General features: G+C 40.2%; 1 protein-coding gene across 1 annotated transcript in view; it reads right to left on the reverse strand.

Annotated features, from left to right (window-relative positions):
- Nucleotides 1-20,193, reverse strand: part of rbfox1 (RNA binding fox-1 homolog 1) — a 116,944-nt gene extending 96,751 nt beyond the window's left edge. The window contains exon 1 of the mRNA XM_070847298.1: nucleotides 20,098-20,193. Within this exon, the coding sequence (XP_070703399.1) occupies nucleotides 20,098-20,193 (96 nt within the window). The remainder of the gene's footprint in view (nucleotides 1-20,097) is intronic.
- Nucleotides 20,194-20,494: the final 301 nt, after the last annotated feature.

A 20,494-nucleotide genomic window follows, 5' to 3' on the forward strand; every position in this document is an offset into this window, starting at 1 on the left:
TGATTCTTTAAAGTAGCCATCTTTTTCACACACTGTGTGTGCCTTTATTCTAAATCAGCTTCATGAGGTCGTCACCTTCAATGGTTTTCTAACGGTCTTGAAGGAGTTCCCAGAGGTGCTGAGGAGTCGTTGGATTCTTTCCTTTCACTCTGCGGTCCAACTCATTCCAAACCATCCCAATACTTGAACTCGTGAAGCATCTATGTGGACTCTAATCTGAGGTGCTGTTCATTTGTCAAGTTTCTGAGGCTGGTAACGCTAATGAACGTATCCTCTGCAGCAGAGGAAACACTTGGTCTTCCTCTCCTGAGGTGGTCCTCATAACAGCCAGTTTCACCGTAGCGTGTCAAAGACATTAAGAAGGCAAGAAATTCCACAAATTAACTGAAAACCATTTCCTCCTCATGAAGCTGATTGAGAGAAGGCCGAGGGTGGGGAAAGATAACATCAAAGCAAAAGGTGGCCATTCCATATGTTTTCCTTCATAGTTCTGAGATCTTCAATATTAATTTACAATGTAGAAAATCATGAAGATAAAGAGAAACCATTGAATGAGAAGGTGTGTCCAAACTTGGTCCTGTATATCTGTCATAAACTCTGACCAGGTGGAGCAGCAAATCTGCATCAACCATCTAATAATACACACACACACACACACACACACACACAGGCAGGATCATATGTGTGTATGTATGCATGTGTTAATCCACCACATGAGTAGGTAAAGCAGTATGTCTAGATCGATGTGCTTTGACATAGAGTCAGAAAGTAGACAGAGAACTCCTGATCCCTCCATCGACTGGAGAGAGAGAGAGACTGAGAGAGAGAGAGAGAGAGAGAGAGAAACCTGTATAGGATTTCATTTAAACAGTCAATCTGTTCAAACAATTGCTCAAACACCTTCATGTTAAGGACTATCTGGGCACGGAGAAGAAATGAAAGGGAGTGAGACAAAACAAAAGAAAAGACAGTAAAGGAAAGGAAACAGAATACAATGAGAGGAAACAATAGAGGGAAAACGAAAAGAAACTGATGGGTAGAGAAAGAAATGAATTAAAATCAAGGAAAGCTGTAGGAAAGCAGCAGAGGATGTATGGCAGCCTCAAAGCCATTACTCAAAGACCATAACAACATCAAATTTGCATTGTGTCATGTCAGCAGGTTTGGCAGATATTGTTAATTGCCTGCTGGTGTTTTTGCGTATTTTTGTCTGTGTGTGTGTGTGTGTGTGTGTGTGTGTGTGTGTGTGAGGGAGACAGAAAAAGACAAAAGCACATGAACAGGAGTCAAATATATTTGTTGACTTTGGAGCCATTAGCATCCACCTTCTGCATGCTGCTTTTCAACAGCTTCAGTTATGAAACTGCTAAACCTGCTATTGAGCTGTTCCAATTAAAGTGTTCCTGACCTGCTGATGGCGTAAGATAAAAAAGTCTGAGGTTCAAAACCGTTATTTCACCCTCAGGGGAACATGGATATTTGCTCCAAATTGCATGGTATTCCATCCAATAGTTGTTCAGATAATTCATCCATTTATCCCAAATGAGATCCAAACCACTATTTTGGCAGAAAAGTATCGCCCAAACTTTTAATTTGTTAACCTCATCGCAGTCATCCTCTTTCCATCCTTCAATAAAACTGACAGGTATCAGAACAAAAACATCCTACAAATCCTCTTTAGAAATACTTAAAATATAAGTGTGGTGATATTACACAAACAGGACTGAATGGTGCGTTTGTTTAGAGCAAATTTGGATTTAAAAAGGTGGATTTAAGCCACATTTGATGCTCATGAGTCTTTGGTGCAGCAGGACGGTGTATGTTGGATTGATTCAAAATAGACTACAGTGTGTGTGATGAAGGAACATGTCAGCCAGTGCAACAGTGAGGCTCACTGATTTTTTTGATAGATTTTGGGCCCAGAGGAAGAAGATATATCAGGCTTTGATACACACACACAAGACTTGACAGAGACAATCTTGACTTTGTTACTTTCCCCCCCTGTCCCTGGCTGACAGACATCCTCATCAACAGCGCCATCACAGTCATCAGAAACACCTACAGAGAGCTAAGCATTATCATTATCATCTTATCATAAACATTATCATGGACTAATCATTTACAACTTAATCTTATCACTGCCATCGTTGCCACTGTCATCAACGTCACTAACGATTGTCAAAAACATCAGCAATCACAGGAGAAAGCTATTGTTTAGCAGCTAAAATGTAATTAACGACAGTACATGTGAGGCAGAGAGAGAGAGAGAGAGAGAGAGAATATCCCTGTGCTACATGGCTAACCCAGGTGAGGCCACAGACGGAATGTTAAACAGTTTTCAGATCGATGTCAGTGAACGCAACTCAACTGCGCCATTTGTTCAGCCGTGAGAGATGTCAATACACCCATGAGGGTCATCCGTCTCTGTGATTTCCCCCTGTGAGTTTGTGTGTATATTTGTGTGTATCAGCTCACTCTATAGATATCACTCTGTCTCGCATATGCTGCACACACACCTACGCATCCAACACACACACACACACACACACACACACACACCATACCCTCAAATCACATTAAAACTACTCTGCTCTGTCTCAAAGAACATTTCCAATTATTGCTTTAAGTGCTCTTCCATCACTGAATGTCAAGTATCGAGTGTCGCCCAACAAACACACACACACACACACACACAGAATCTGTGTGCACCAAGCTGTAGGGTGTGTGTGTGTCTGTGTGTGTGAAGAGGGATGACGGAAACTGTGCACTGATCGATTGAGGAGAGCGGGATTTCAATTGAAAGCATGCTTCAGAGCTCTGAATTTCTTTAAATAATATCAAGAAATGATGTGATGCCGCATTGATTTTTTTTCTCTCTCTTCACAGGGAGGTCAAAGGTCAGACTGAGCTTCAAAACAGCATCCTGAGGCTGAGAGGGATTAAGCATCTTGCCTGAGCTAGCAGCACAGAGAACTTTGACTAGAGATGTAATTCAGTACTGACACTGTATGATCAGATAATGTGCCTGTGTGTTGTACAGTGATATTTGTAAGATCTTTAACCTGTCAGCTGACACATTCTGTCGGCTAGAGCTCCCATGTCCATTGAGGTTAAACATCCATAAATTCATTCCTTATAATTTTAGTATCAAATGTAACCTGCTAGTTCTGGCAAGATAGCTTCTCATGGAGTAGATGTGTTCAATAGTCAAATATTGTCAAATATTGTCAAATGGTTAAATCTTTACCTCAGACCAAGCTTACTGTAGGGACAATCATTCCTAATTTCACCTGTTTCCCAGTTAATGCAGACTCATGACTTCCACTATGTTGCTATTGTCTGTATTTCCACAGCACTAATTCCATCTGTGCAACAACAGAGTCACATTGCACTCATCTCTGTGCTGCTCTCACTTTTGCAAAACAGAAATGCAGTTGCCATTCACCAGTGAATTGCAGCCCTTTCATTTTTCCATTTGCCTGACCAATGTTAAGCTTAGGTCAATGGATCTCAACACTCTCTGCAGGCACAAAAAAAAGAATACAACCCAGGCACTCCAAATAGAAAAATGCAACTAGTAAGGAGCTAAAAACCTTGTTTTTGTAATTGCTAAATCATTTAAAAAGCCAACATGTTTTGACCACTGAAGGTTTTCATTAGACCACAGTTAGACAAGCAGTATTCCATTCTTCTAGAAAAAAAAAGCTGCAGGAAACCTTGATTTTCACTGACGTGGTGAATGGTGAATATGACATGATTTAGTTTTTGTATATATTAGAAATGGAAATGTGGAAATGTATATCCTGCTGGACTGTTGCTGTTGGTTTCAGGTCATTTCACCTCTTCAGTGTTCTTGTTGTTAACCGGTCTGTATTAGCGACTGGCTTGCATTTGTTCATGCTGGCCACGCCTTTGCTTTTTTGGAGACTTAACCTACATGCTGTGATTAATACATAAACAACAGAAACGCATGATGCAGGTAAACTGAGCTTTCTGTTTTCAATTGAAAAACTGTGTTTTGGAGCACAAAACATGCTGGGTAGTAGGCTATACTTGGAACTTTACCAAGTGTTCCCTCTGTAAATGTATGTGTACTCTCAACACACTATCTAGTAGCCAGTTGTTGAAATGCCACTACATGCTGCCATATTTGTCTAAAACTTCCTCTCACTTTTGCACCATGCACAGTGTGCTGAGCAAGAAAACACAAAAACACAAAAATCCCCTTGAAATATCAAGAAAATGCCAACATCATTAGTACAGCACTAAACTTTAGCCACTGGACTAGAGCTCTTTAGTCGGCCCAGTATGGAGTGGACCTTTGGAAGCCTTTACTCTCAACCAGCATCAGTGGTTGACTGACTCACAGTGATATAAACTGTACCAGTGCATCAAAAAGTAAAGCAAATTTACATAATGTGACAACAACTGCAAAAATAATTTGATCAAAGAGAGTGGAGATGACCACAGTGGTGCCTGTCTGAGAGTGTGTGTGTGTGTGTGTGTGTGTGTGTGTGTGTGCGCGCTAGAAGAGAGAGAAAGTGGAAGAGAGAGAAAAAGAGAGAGCACGAGAGAGAAAGACAAAAAAGAGTCTGAAAAAGAGAGCCTGACTAATTAAATTTTCTTTCCATTAGTGGAGGTCTAAGAAGTCTTTTTTTAACCTTCTCTTTCCCAGTGTTGGGGGGATGTACGACATTACTGAGTAACATGTTACTGCAATCAAGATAATATTTTGCATTTTAATGAAATTTTTTTTTAATGGTAGCTCTCATAGTGACCATTAAATGAACCAAAATTGAGAGTTGTTTCAACAGTTTTTGAATTCTAGATGACCGCCACGGACACTTTACCCATTCTTTTGCTGTCAAGAAGTGGGGGAAATTCTTGGTCCATATCACAAACTAAGATGAGCGCTCCTTCGTGCTGCCATTTTGCCCTATTTTAACATATTCTGTGTGTGAAATGACTGGTAGGAACAAAAAGACTGCTAATGGGTTACAAGTCAGATTCCATTGACAAAAACAGTAATTTTACCTCTAACAACACAGGAGTTGCTGGTTTCCTGATGCCTTGATCAGTTGGTTTGTTCGTGTAGTTGTTTCACACAAATATTACAAATTATCATACAAATGATTGGATCCAAACTAACCCCTTAAAACACTGAAGTCATACAAAACACAAAGAAACGAATGGATCGAGGCAGTGGTAGACTAACAACTCCCGTGTTCTGCAGGGTAAAATGTTTTTTAATGGAGTCTGGTAGCTTTGAAAAGAGGTAACATAACCACTTTTTCTGGTCGAACAAAACACTTAGAATAGCAATCTGAACCTTTCATTGGCACAAACAAGCACTTTTAGTGGACTTACTTTATGATTTCAGTTGCCCTAAAGGATCACGCTGCAGCCATTGTAGCCTTGTTGTGGCTGCCAGCTGTGGCGATCTTTTTTTTTTTTTTAACTTTCAGAAATTTCAAACTCAAAATCTGTACCACTAGGTGACTTGAGTGAGACTGAGAATGGGACCAAAAGCATGAAACAACATATATCTATGTACATTTTATGGTATATACTTGCTAAAACATAGTGTAACAGCTACAGAATAGAGAAGAGTCACAAATGTAAGTCACGCACAATGTCAACAATTCCTGTCTGAAATTGGTTTTCTCAATGGGAGTTAATCCCTGAAGCCAGGTCCTAAAATCTTGCGGAAAGCCTTCCCAGCTGAGTGGAGGCTGTTATGGCAGTGGAGTAATTCTCATGGTTCATGGTGTAGCATTTGGGTGTCCACATACTTTCTTTCGGCGTTCACATGCTTTTGTCCATGTAGTGTATATGATACTGCCAGAAAGTGTAGAGTAAAATGATTTTTATGGGCAAAACAGAATGATACTGATGAACTTGCCTAAACACTCCGCTGTAGTGCCGGATGGTTCGATTGACACGCACCATACTGGCTGGTGAATAAGCACAATACTTCTACCTACACAATACATACTAAGCACCCCATGGAACGGAGAGGGACACTCACAAAATGAGCGAACCAGCAGGCTGGTTAGTGTGTGTGTGTGTGTGTGTGTGTGTGTGTGTGTGCGCGTGTATTTCTTCAGCCTGTAAGGCACACTGTGACCCAGATAGCATAAAGGATTTCACGCATTCGGGATCCCTCTAAATTAAAGACACTCACTTCTCTTTCTTCTCTCTCCTCTCCATCGTGGGTAGAGCAGAGCGAGGGATGTGTGAGTGGAGGATTGAAACGGTGTCATGGACGGAGGAGAGAACACATCTCCTCCTCCCCTCCTCCTCCATCCCCTCTTCTTACTAAATCATCAAAAGGAGTTAAAATGCCAACAGACATAATGAGGTTGTGGAGTCTACCACTCCCCCACCCCCCTTTTTCTTCATCTCTATCTCGCTCCAATCCTCCGCTCTGTCTTCTTCTTGCATTTTCTCTTTCAAAAGCAGGTGGTGTAGAAGTCTGCTGATATTCTATATTTTTTCTTATTTTAAACAAATCCCATGTGCAGACCCAAACATTGTGTGTATATCAAAGCTTGAAACATTGTATTCCTATGTGCCATCGAGCTCCGGTGCTACTTTATATCACATTGAGTTGGGGGACTCACAAAACACTCAAAAGAATGATCAGAATGGAAGCAGCAAAGGCTGAGACACCCTGACTGTTGGTCCCTAATATGGAGCACGCTCCAACAATGGTGGATCCTACATTTCCCTTGATGCAACTGATATTTTTGTTGGTGTGCACAGCTTACACATTTCTTGCACCCAGTGTATCGAAGGCTTTGTTGTTAAAAAAAACATACATATATTGCATTTGACACTTTTTATGCCATTCTCATTCTGTGGCCAAACTAGTAATATTAGATATACAACATCTGGTTACACTGTCAAAATAAAAGCTTGCTGAGAAACGTTTCAGGGAACGCTCACAATTTAATTACTTCTGAGCACCCAAATTAATTATGTGTTGTATGTTAATTATGTTATGTGGTGAAGGTGAAGCACAAAAAAGCTACTCGGTTAGGTTTAGGCAACAAAACCACATGGTTCTGTATAGGGAAAGATGATGATCTGGGTTAAATATGTCAAGAAATTTAAATATTTGAACAATATTCTAAAAAATATTTAAATTTCTTGACAATTTTTTGTCCATTATTCATAGCACTCATTGGAAGTGCCAATGTATCTTCTTAACCCACTCAACAGCCTTACTTGTTTTCATTAGTCTTAGACTTGTCTTTGAAGGAAAGAGCATAAATCTATACAAGTAACCATTGCACCTGATTTATCACTGCAGACTGTAGGCTGCGGCAAAGATAACTGTCTGGAATAGTAGGTATATGCACAGCACTGTCTTATCAGATACGCACAGAGGTAGAGAGACACATGCAGAGAGAGAAACACTAATAGTAGTAATAGCTGGGACAATGAAAACACTTCAGTGTCAGCAGTAATGAACACAGCAGCAAATGAATAAATGCATATGAGGTCAGTTCGAAGGAGCTGTCCATTCAGCACCACAACAACACAGGACCAAAGAGCAGCCCTGTAACAACCTGTTATTTGTCACATGATTTTAATTGGCCATGGCCTCGTGCTTGAATATGTATTCTGCCGGAGTGTTAATAGCTCACAGTGTGATGTACGCCTGAAGCAGATAATCAAATACTCATTAAGTAGACTTTTTTTTAATTTTGCTGACAACATCAGGCTATACTGTACATCCTCTTTCTCCTGCTAGAAGAATGTCTGGTTGTATGTGACTATTTCTATTTCCAGACATGTGCAAGAGAAGTCAGGTCACTTTTATTTATGTCGATTTGCCTCGGACAGCCTCTCTTCTTGGAGCCTCAATTAGGATATTAAAAAAAGTGTTTAATGGGAAAGAGGGTTGGAATCTGAAGATGAGCAGGATGGTCTTTTCTTCCATGTACGCAGGACAACACCTGCTGCTGTTCTTCAACTCCTCCTCTAACACCTCCCCGACTGCCCTCTATCCGCTTTTGTAGAAAAATCCCTTTTTCTGCAGCAAGGCACAAGATAATAAGGTCAGCAAGAGCATAAAAGCAAGTGTGTGCAGAGCGAGTCGGGTGGGGAAACAGAGAGAGAGAGGTAATTACATGTGAAAGTGTGTGCGAGAGAAATTAGTCTATCATAGCACATATGTCTGTGTGAAGGTTTCTGGGAGAGTGTTGGTGCATTTGTGAGTGGCAGAAATAGAGAGAGAGAATGAAAATAATTATTTCTTACGGTGTGTTTGTGTGTGTGTGTGTGTGTGTGTGTGTGTGTGATAGAAATGTGTTTTTCACAATGTGTGTGTATCTGTTTTGTGAGACAGAGAGGTGACGTGTTCCCTGGTGATGGATGTCTTGCAAAGTCTTACAGAGAGGAGAGACGGTTAGTCTGGCTCTGTCCAAAATTCAAAAATATACCTAGCAGCACCTCTAAAGCTCACTAATTAGCATGCTGTGTCTTGCTTGTACATAAAAAATAAGATTTTTGGTGTTAGAGTTTTTAAAGGTTCCTTCTAAAGCTGCTAGAAGCTAAAAATGATGCTCACATGATTTCATTTTACCTCATCACTGAACAGACAGGAGACCAGTGGCTGTAACAGCTTTTAATCTGTTTAACTGTTTGTCCAAGAAGGATACACAGCAAAGTAACAGGGCATACACACACACACACACACACACACACACACACACACACACACACACACTAAATGCAGTCCAGAGGTGATGTTCTGACACACCGTGAGGAAAACCCCCTCACACACACAGAAACACACATGTAACACACACACGCTAGGTGGTATTATTCTTTTTACAGTTTTCACGTTTGCAAAACCTCCCTGTGTGTGAGAGTGTGTCTCTGTGTGCGTGCATGTGAGTGTGTGTGTGTGTGTGTGTGTGCATATGCTTTTTAAGTCTGACCCACATATTAGCAGACCCCAGTGGAGGGAGGGGGATGGGAGATGTGCAGGTAGATGGATTTTAGGCATCCAACCAAAAATATAACAGTTGAGTACGCACACACAGACACATAGAAACATAGAATACAATAGTATACTTGGAACAGGTTGGGGATAACTGCACCTGAAATAAAAAATGAAAACAACCCACAGTGTGTGCTTATGTCGGCCCAGCTGGATAAATCCAGAACACCTGCCTGTGTGACCCATTCCGGATTCATGTGTTTCAAACCAGATACATTGGCCCAATTACGGGTGTCGACACTGACCCAAAGCTGGCCTGAGCGCCTCTCGTCTGATTGGCGGCCCAAATCAGCTGACGTCCACACACCAAAAAAAAGCAAACCTTACCAAACCTACCATACTGGTGCCATTCTAGGGAGGGACTCAGCAAAGAGTAATTACACTCAGTTGCCAATTTATTAGATCCACCGAGCTAAAACTAATGCAGTCTGACCCAACAGTCCTGCAATAAATCCTAATGTTCAGCTTGTCTTTGCACTGGTTCAGAAATGTGTCCATTCAACTCTACGGCCATTTTGAAGGATGTAGTTTGTTAAAACACTGGCATAATGTCAATAACAAAAAATGAATAATGCATGCAATAAACACAAACATCAGTAACGTTCTATCATAAGCATCATCTGAGCTCACACACAGGACCAGCACTACAGACATGTGTGGAGGCACACTGTAGCAGAACTTTCACCATACGCTTAGATCGTATATTCTCTTCAACTGAACTCTAACACTATAACTGATAACGTTACATGTTCAGATAAATTACATGTTTGAAGTGTTTCATACCCGTCTGCTGGCATACGAGTTATTATTAATCATTGTCCAGAAGATATTGTGAAATTCAATATGTTCTGGGTATATGTTATATACCTGGAACAAACTGTAACATTGTCTATAAATACAGCATTGCTATATATCTATATGTATAAAGACATTTTTTCTTGTATTGAATTACTGAGATGACTTTAGTTTAGGAAAGTAAAGCCTTCTGAAGCATACTGCTGCTTTAGACTGTGTAAGAAACACTGTGAGGCAGGACAGTCCATGCTTTCGATGTAACTGAATCTTTATCTAATAAATACATAAATAAATTAAACAAATCAAAAAGCCAGTTGTGTTTTTAGGTCATTCTGTTCTGATTGATAAAGTTTTCTTCAAGACAAACGCCAGTGTTCTGGTACAACTGTCAGTCTGGGATGTGTAAGCGTTGTGGGTGTGTTAGTGTATTTTGGATGCTGTGCTGAGCTGCACATTGGTACAGAGGACTGTGTTTTTTTTTTTAAGTGTATGTAACTAATTGTAAAGGCTGTAATTTGCCATGTAAAGGGTCTCTGAGTATGATAGCAGCATCCAACGGGAAGAAAACATTGTGTTTGTTCTAGCGACACTGTGGCCTAGCGACTCTCCACAGCTATCTACCTGCCTTTTTAAACACCACATGGAAATGCATTTTTGAACAGAGAAAACTGAAGATGGTTGCCTTTGGCCTACTTCTCTATTCTCTCTCTTTTCTAATCCGCTTTCTTCATCCCTTCCTTTCATGGCTCTCTCTCCCCCCGCTCTCTCTCTTTCCATCTTCCACTCCATTCATCCGTACAGTGCTCGCGTGTCGTTACATGAACACGACTATGGACTGTCTGTGTGTGTGTGTGTGTGTGTGTGTGTGTGTGTGTGTGTGTGTGTGTGTGTGTGTGTGTGTGCGTGCATGCGTGCGTGCGTGTGTGTGTGTGTGTGTGTGTGTACGGGAGAGGGAGAGAGAGAGAGAGAGAAAGAGAGTGAGATGAAATGGGCATGTGCAATGTTCAGTAAATGACACAGCACCTCAAAGCGGGACATACACACTCATTCAGCCGCATCAGTGACACATACACACATGCAATAATTGCTACACAATTTCATTTGGAGGAATAAATCTCTAATTAAATATTATAAAATGGCTACATGGCATTTCAGATTTCCCTCTACAAAATCCCTCCCATTATTATTTCACTCCACGTGCAAAAACAACTATTCTAAAAGAAAATACCAATCTAAACCTACCAATGTGCACTATTTATATTAATAACGAGACTTTAAGAAGGTGTACCCTAATTCTAATGTTAAGAATATATAATGTCAACAGAATAATCATTTTCACAACATTTGGAAGTGGAGTTACCAATCGCCACTATATGGAAAGCTCTAACACTAATACAAAATAATGTGAATTTGGTCTGATGATGTTGTAGAGAAATTTGTTTGAAATCCATCTCCAGAATATCACAACACATTAATTATCATTAGGAGATGACAGTCATGTGCTTGCTGACATGCAAAAGAGAGGGAGGAAGCAGTGTGTAGCCCTGCACTCCTGCTCTGTGGGAGCCCTGATTTTGCGTACAGCATTTGGTTTTTAAGCATGAGGCCATAATGAACTTTTGCGTCTTATGTGTCTGAAATAATCTCGCTAATTTAGCTGGCCACTGTCATTTTTACCAAAATTGTCCTCTATGATACGATATACAGTATCTGGCTTTTGATGGGATTGTTTACAAGACGAAACATTTAAAATACTAATGGCCTAAACCCTTAAAAAACTGATAAAACCATAATTTTTATAACTGTAAACAGCCATAGCCACTGTAATAATAATGCTGAACTTAACATAAAGTATATCATAACTTTATTTGACTTTTTCCTGATCTGTAATGATCCGAACATAGTGGTGTGAATGACTGAGCCAAGAATATGTTGCTCTCTTTGGGTAAAGACAATTATTTTCATACGGTCCCACAACACACTGCATTGGGTTGTAAAGAAGGGAACTGACAGTCTGACTGATAAACGGTTGGAATTCAGCTTAAGAGAAGAAATCCTAAAAAGAAGACAAAAAACATGTAGAGCCTTTTGCTGCAAATCGTAACAGGCACTATCTCCCTGTCTCTCACCCTGTGCTCTCTCTCTCTCTCTCTTTCTCTCTACAGGTCTGACGATAGTACTTTTAATCCACTCTTTGAACAAGAGCTGCCTCTCAACAAGGGCTCACTTTCCCGTACAACAACATGCAGCTCTGTGAAAAGCATACACAGCCCACTTGCAGTGAAGAGACTGGCTGAAAAGCCACTTGTTCCTGAACTGGCTGGAATGCTGTGTTGAATAGCTTAAGGAGGGAAAAAAAGAAAAGAAAAACAAATATGATGAAAAAACAGTTAGAGACATCAAAATACTACAAAACACAGAAGAATAAAAACATACAAAGCATATAGGTTAATTACAAGAGTAAAACTAAGTAGGAGAGACGGATGCAACAAAGGCAAATGATTTTGACAATTCAAAATCCTCACACTTATTCAGTTGTGCCTCTACTAAACTTTGAATGTAACACACAAAACTGCCCATTTCTTTCTGGATTGTGCAGGGATTATTAAGTGTCATTACATAGCATTGTTGAATACTCAATTCTGATTGTTCAATAATGGCATTCTACAGTCTGTTATTTCTGTATCGCAGGCCATTGGATGTCAATATTTCCCCCAAGCTGTGAGAGCTGGTACCCTTAAGTTTCAACCCGCTCATCAAAGCAAATGACACAAATAGATGGATGCATTAACTAATCTCATTAGACTGATGAAGAACACTACAAAAAATGATTTTCTTCACGATTCCAGTAGACTTACCTCCCATATGGTTCAACTCACTGGGTTCAACAACAAAAAATGTACTGGAAAGACGAAAAACTAGAACTAAACTGTCCACAAAAAACATCTCTGGTCTACCAGAATGTGTGATTAGGAGATTAATTTAGCTACAGAACAGTTTATGTTAGAATGTTCTGAGGACAATGCCAATATGAGTGGCTGTGTGAACGCACCCCTATATAAGGAATGGAAATTGTGTTACTCTCAATAGCTAATTATCCATTCTATGGGCAGGTTGATGTTTTCTGTATGGGTTCTGACTGCTGGACGTCTCCTGATGGCTGCAGGTAGTGTCAGACGACATTTGAACCAGACTGAAGTTGCCGGAGCTGAAGGTGTTCGGGCCAAAGCTCATCAGTTTGATGTAACTCCAAGTGTGGTCAGCTGACTGTGGAGACGTTACCAGGAGACTGGGTAGTACAGCAGGAGACAAGGTCGTTTGCATGACAGCACCACGATAGACAAGACCGCTCTATCATCACTTTGTGTTGTTGAAATACAATCGGCATTGACTCCGTAACGAAGGAAGTGCTGCTGGCGATGACTTCATCTTTAATGCAAGCTAATGCCCATCCCCACACCGCTCGTGTGTTGATGACCTTTCTTGACGACGAAGGTACCTCCGTGATGGACTGGCTGGCCAGGTCTTCAGACCTAAACCCAAGGATGTCTGGAACATGCTATCCAGGCATGATAGAGGCGGAGAACATCCTCCAGATAATGTTCAGAGCCTTGGCAATGACTTCATTAAAGACTGGCAGGACATACCCAAAAATGTCATTGTACAAATCATCAGGAGTGCCACATCAGCGCCAAGACTGTGTGACTGCTAGAGGCTTAGTAGGGTACATGTGTGATGAATACATTTCATTTTTTATACAAAAGCATAGGTTTTCAATCTTGTTCTGGTGCATGTTTTTGCGAGTGTCAAATCATGTTAAGATTTCAGTATTTATTGGATATTTCTGTCTTAAATGAACAAATACAATCATGCTCTATTATTTTGGCTATACCACATATTGTTCAAATGGTATCTGTTCCTTTATTATTTTATTATATTTTATTGATTTGTGTACCATCAGTGGGCCACCAAAGACACTGCTAGTGACTGCAGAGAGAGTTAACACGGCTGCTAGTGGTTTCACCAAATGGGTAGAGTTGTTTTTTTTTTTTTTACAGTCGGCTTTAGTTACATCACCTCACACTCAAACTGATGCATCAAATGCACCAGAATCAAGTGACTGCTCACTCTGCCCCCCTGACACCTGAGAATATTACATCTGCAATCTGGTGCTGCCTACCCATGCAACCATTTTGGAGAGACATCCCCGATAAACTGTTTTTCCTATTCAGCAGCTACGATTTCACTCTGCTTGTTAGCTGACTTATCATCAGTCACAGCTCTAAACCACGACATAAAAGTGGTACTCATCACTCTGTCACCAACATGACCATCCTCTTAACCTGGAAAAGCATCACATGGATATGGAAGCACCTCTTTACAGAACACATTACAATGGAAAAATTAACTGCATCCATTGGGTCCATCTCTAGCAAAACACTTTCACTTTGGTTTAATAAACACATACTGTAATATTATGGTCATTGTTGCTATTACTGTTATAACTGTTATTATCAATCCTGTTATCATTAGATAATGTTGATGATTATAGATGGTGATGATAATAATAATCACTATCTAACAGTATCATTACTGGCATTTTAAACAATTAAGCAAAACATTACAAAAGGTAATGGGGATGGTAGTTATTCGGATTAAACATGCAAACCAGTGCTCCTGTCAGGCCCCTATCATTTAGTTTAGAGTGTGCTTCAGTGGTGCATATATCGACAAACAAAATTACAATTAATTAAATTAGCACAAACTAACTGCCAAATTGAATCTGTAGCCGTTATGGGCCCCTGAGGGTGTAGGGCCCCCAGCGCAGTCTAGTTTGCAGCCGGCTTTCATGGTGAACATTCAAGATGATTTCCTTGGAGATTCTGCTCATTAACAAACCCCAGTGACCAGTCTTCCTCCCAGCTCACTTCTGCATCACAGGTGATATTACAAATCATAGCTAACCTTAATATATTGGATTGAAAGTCGTGGAGTGATGTGTATATAGAGTTCAATGATGAATCACAACAACACAACATTTTTGTGATCTAATAATGGACAAGGCTTGATTTTAAAATCAGGAGCCCTTTGTTTTTCCTTCATTTGGCTCTCTCCCTGAAGACTGTGAAGTATCCGTAGTGTTTCACATTAAAATCCTTCCAGCAGCTCAAAGCAAATAGTCCCATTTCCAGGTAGGCTCTTGATGTGAATCCTCTACATGTGCTGAGTTTTACTGATAGCAGCTTGATGTGGGAAAAAAAAGAACAAAGCAGAAACAACTGGAAATACTAAATGAAAATAAACATAATTTTTGTTCAAAGGAGAAGGTGAAATTCATCATGCGAGCTGTAATAGTACAGGCGCAGGTTTCACCCTCCTCATTATTTCTTATGAGACTATTATTACAGGCTGACCTTTATTTGTTCTGTTGTTGCTGACCATCTTTTATTTAAAACACAGCCATTTTTTCAATACTAAAATTCTTCCTATCATGCTTTTTGCAAGTCTTGGGAACATCCTATGGAACAATAACAGCTACAACACAGTGCAGTTACTCTTACGACACCATCGCTAATATTTCAGAAAAGTCATAGTTCTTCTCATGCAGTCTTTTGGTCTTCCCTCTCCTGCTGCCTGAAAGCTTATACCCACAATTGATTTTCCTCAACCGCATTCATACACACATGAGCGCAGGAACATGGCGTGTGCATGATTCAAGATTGACTGCATCGACTGTGTGTGCTTAATGAATCCACTCTGTCACACATTTCTGTGATAGACTATTGAGCTCTTTGGAAAGAACAAAAACGCGTAACGCATGTGTTCAAATAAGTTGAGAAATCATTGAAGGGTGTACATCAAGAAATAATTAATGTGCGGTACTGCCAGAAAATATATCCACGCACGCACGCACGCACACACACACACACACAGAATCCCCAAAGGCCTTCAGATGTATTCAAAATGTCTTACATGGCTCGACTATATATAGCTTCAAAGACCTAGATTCCCTATGTAGGCAAAGCAGACATACACACACAAACACAGACACACACACACACACACACAATATGCTGTGGCATAACATGCCAACACATTAGCAAAATCTGGAATACTTGAACAGTGCAATCTGAAAACAAAAGCTCTCTCTCTCTGTTTCACACATACACATACTTACACACACACACACACACACTCTCACAGCGTGTAGTGAAGGATGAAAGAGCTGGATAAAGGAATGAGACTAATGGAGGAAAGTTGCTTAATGACAAATTGTCAGATTGCAGAAGCCATTTTCTCTGCTCGTCATTTAGCTCTTTCATCCCGGAGCGCCGTTAAAATATTCCTGTGCTTCAGGCTTTTGCTCGGTCACACTTTCATTTTCTTCTTACTCACTCCCTTGTATTTTGTTTTTCTCTCGCTCTGCTTCCCAGACGCCGCGGCAGAGGGCCCACAATGCCGAAGTGCTCGAAAACTGGGTCATAAAAACATCGGTATGCTCACCAGCTCCATACATTCTGACTGCAAACACTGTATGACAGACAAAAAAGAAAGTTTCTTTCATTGCATGGTGGAAGCAAATGTGATGTGTCAAGTGTATTCTTCTGTATACTTTGTGTGTGAGGAAGCTCCTCTTATTATATCATTATCATCAGCTATTTATGGTGTTGGCATTTGTACGTTTGTCAGAGGGGAATAAAATTAAAAAATGTTAAGCTTTCAGCTTCTTTACTTGCACTACAACTATAATCTGCTCACCTGCACATATTTCAGATTAGATTTTTTTTTAAAGTCTCAGTAAGACAATATCCAGGACTATATGTGACACAGGATAAACAGAGACCAATGGCAGACTGGAGATTACTGTAACCTTTTTAAATTCAAGGTTATTAATTACACAGTGATGACAAGAAATAACGTGTGCACACATTAAACTGATTGAATTAACTGAAAATATCATTAGCACTCTGAGTAAACAGGTGCAGCTAGATATTCAGACAGGATGACAGGACAAACAGCAACTTAACTCTCCAACATCATAACTTAGAACTCAATTCAACCAACAGTTCCAAGACTCCGTTTCAAGTCCAGCTGTCCTGAGCCTTACAGAGCAGAGCTGTCACTCACAAGTAGAAAAAACAGACACGACTGTGTGTAAAAGCACTCTTGCAATGTTGTTTAGGAGTGCAGCCTCAGTCAGAGGCCAGTGTGCGGCTGTATTCACAAACGTAGTTACCAATCTACTGATATGAGAAAGTCCGCCTACCTCCTCAATGTGGGTTTATTTCTTATGCAATTTTTGCATTCATATATTCACAGGCCATTTGAAAATCTTGCACGCCAACAGAAGGGAATAATGAAACAAGTGAAAAAAAAGAAAACACAAAAACAGGAAATGATACAATAATAATGGAGGATATATAAAGATATAAACTTGTTCATTTTTATATTTACTGCTAAATATCAGGATAATGTAAAGCTTGTACAATATATATCTGTTTTACATCACATGATCACCTTTTTAAAGCTCAGTATAATTAGTAACTCTGATGGCCTTCCCAGTTATTTCATCTACAATATGTGAATGCTAAACTAATGTACATTTCTGTAGAACATTTCAAGTCATTACAGTCTAATTAAATCAGATAAAAAAAAAAGCTGCCATCTTCGATCTCTGCAGCATTGATTTCCACCCAGACTATCATGCTATTATTCCATCCAGGCTCCATTACTGCAACAGCAAATTCTGTATTAACTACAAAGTCTTTCTCACCACCCACAATTACTACAGTCCGTCTATTATCCCCTGCACTAGTTCACTGCCCCCACCTTAGGTCGTCTAAGGTTGCCAGACTCTTTCGGATCCCCAGGACCTGAAACCTGAATCTGTATTTTTCTCTGAGTATTTTTCTCTTTATTAACCCACATTCTCATGTTCTAGACCACCCTGGATCCACCCGGTTCATCATTATGTGTATTTTTGATTTTTCTCACCTTTGTTCTCTGCTCTCATTTAATTCTGTAAAGTATCCAAGTAGGCTACACTTAAATTTTAATTTCATTATGAAGATTTGATTTTATTATATATATATATTTTTTAGACATTTTTCCTCATCATTTTTTTTCACACTACATAAAAGGAACCAACTAGTGTTTGGCTTTTTGTTTCACTGCAGTGCAGTGTACATAATGTGTATATAGTCTATATAATGTGTAACTGCACTGGACCTGCATGAGCAAACACGCTAATTTTGTGCAGGTGATGTTATGTAATAAGTCCCTGCTAAAAGTCTGATACCGTGTGGAACACACATGATGGATGTGTAACAGTGTAGCGCCATCTACTGGGACTAATAACAGTTCATGATTGATCTGTGGCTTGTGTCATGATGGAGGAACATGAGGCCAGCGTACAGCTGCAGCAGCCTGCAGGGTGGAAGCACTGCTCCTGCAAACACCATCATGTTTCTTCAGTCGGAGAAACGCTGCTTGTAAAGTCGTCCTTCTGCACACAAACGCAGATGCAGACACTTAGAAACTCTAAAAAGGCGAACTGAACACAGCCTTGTTTACATGTGGAAGTGTCAGTAAACAAAATGTAAAGGAAAAAATGTATTTCTGATATAACCATCAATTAAAAATAATCATTTCAAAATGTTACCCGATACCTGCACCACCACTGACTTGACTGTTTTATACTCTCATATGTTCAAGCTTTATGGCACTAGTTCACAAAATGTAAGAAAAAAAGCTCTTCTTGAGTCTCTCTGCAATAGTATTTAAATTATTTCCTTCTAATTAAGGTGCCCTTGCAGTAATGCTTCGGTGAATGCAGCTACTATGAACAAGCCTGATCTGACAGGAAATTAGTGCTTACATTTAAAAAGTGCAATGTTTTCCTCACTATATGTATGAAACCACAGACACACTCATTCCTTTCTGGAAGTTTGTGGCTCCCGTTATTAGAATTATATCACTCAACCCTGTAAGGCAGTTTGTATCAGATTTGACACATGAGTTTCTGAGACATCACACCCTGGCACGTTAACTGGCCTGTGGTGGCTTAAGTGCAATGCAGGAAGTAGAGGTCTCTTATTCACGAAATTCAAGATGGCTGCTTCCTTCTTGTGTGGTTAATTTTTAGAAAATTTTACAGTTTGATTAACAATATCATTTTTGCGAATGTTTTAAGATGAAATGTTGTTTGATTGAAGCAGCGTACAGTTGCTAAACGCATTATCTTGTAATGATACATGAATCAAGGTCTTTTTTTTGTAAATTCAATTTATTTTTTATTTCATTTTTTAAATGTCCAATTCTGAATTATAACTGCACAATTTCTTTATTTCAAGTTGGTATTAAGTATGCAACCTACACCTGTAAAGGAAACTAACTTTTATATTTGAGTTTGAAAGTCTGATTTGTCTAATTTGTAATGGAATTTAGAAAAAAGTCAGAGCTCTTTTGCAAAATCTGTCAAAGTCTACTGGTTATAAAGTCAATCTAAATGAAAACTGTTAGGCCTAACCCTAACTTGAATATTAACCTAAAAATAATTGTATCCAACCTTACAGTCAAGCAGCCTAAAATCCCACAGCACCACTCCTCTCACCCCTGACTGGAACCTACGGAGACTCCAGAGCTGACTGGACAACAGTCTGTCCAAGTCCAACTCATGCATGTTTCCTAATGCTGTTAAAGGTTTGTTTGCATTCTAACACCCTGCAGTAAAAGAAGCCAGTATTCATTATGATTAGGTAAGAAAAACATACATTACAATTTCCAATATCTCAAACTTTTCCCAAAGAACCCACCAGACACACACTGTTAAGATGGCGCTGAGCCTTCTGTTTTAGAGGATACAAACAAAGTAGAATGTGGAGCAGGATGCTCCTGATCTGTGGCCTCTCCAACAAACAGATGTCCACATCACTGAACCTTCTGTGGAAGCAGACTTCCACCTGCTTCATCTTCAGAGGAACACAGGAGAGAGCCCCAGTATCAGCTGTACGGGGAGCAAGCTGGACTGATGCCTCTCAAACTGGCACAAACTGACACTACGCATTTACAGACGCCACATTATCCACACACACTCTTTGTGTTTCTCTCGTGTTGCCCCGTGAGTGGGAACACACACTTATTCTGTTCCACTCCACTCCTCATGTCCGGCAGCAGCAGCAGCAGTAGCAGCAGCCAATGGCATGTAAACAGGATGTAAATTCATGTAGATACAATTACACACACACACACACACTTACACACACACACACACACACACACACACTCACCTGCTGTAAATACATGAAGGTGAGGGCAGCGCAGGACAGCTGAGGACAGGCGTCCACGTTGGGTAACGCCACGCATGTTCCTCCAGGATGCTGCATGTTCCCTCCTCTGGCTGACAACACAAACCCCCTCAACCCCGACAATACACAGCCCTGGTCTGAGCGGAGAAGTGGAGCGAGCAGCAGGATGAGCAGAGAGAGAGAGAGAGAGAGAGAGAGAGAGAGACACACAGAGAGAGAGAGGCAGAAAGAAAGAAAGAATGAAAGAATGATTGGGAGAGAGTGAGCAGAGAGATGGAGCTTCAAAGGAAGCGGCAGCCGGTCCCGTACGATGGAGACCCGAGTGTTTTCTGCTCGCAAGAAGGCGGGACGAGCGTGAGAGAGAGAGAGAGAGAGGGAG

The sequence above is a fragment of the Pempheris klunzingeri genome, chromosome 17 (genome assembly GCF_042242105.1).
Source record: "Pempheris klunzingeri isolate RE-2024b chromosome 17, fPemKlu1.hap1, whole genome shotgun sequence".
Classification (NCBI taxonomy): Eukaryota; Metazoa; Chordata; class Actinopteri; order Acropomatiformes; family Pempheridae; genus Pempheris; species Pempheris klunzingeri.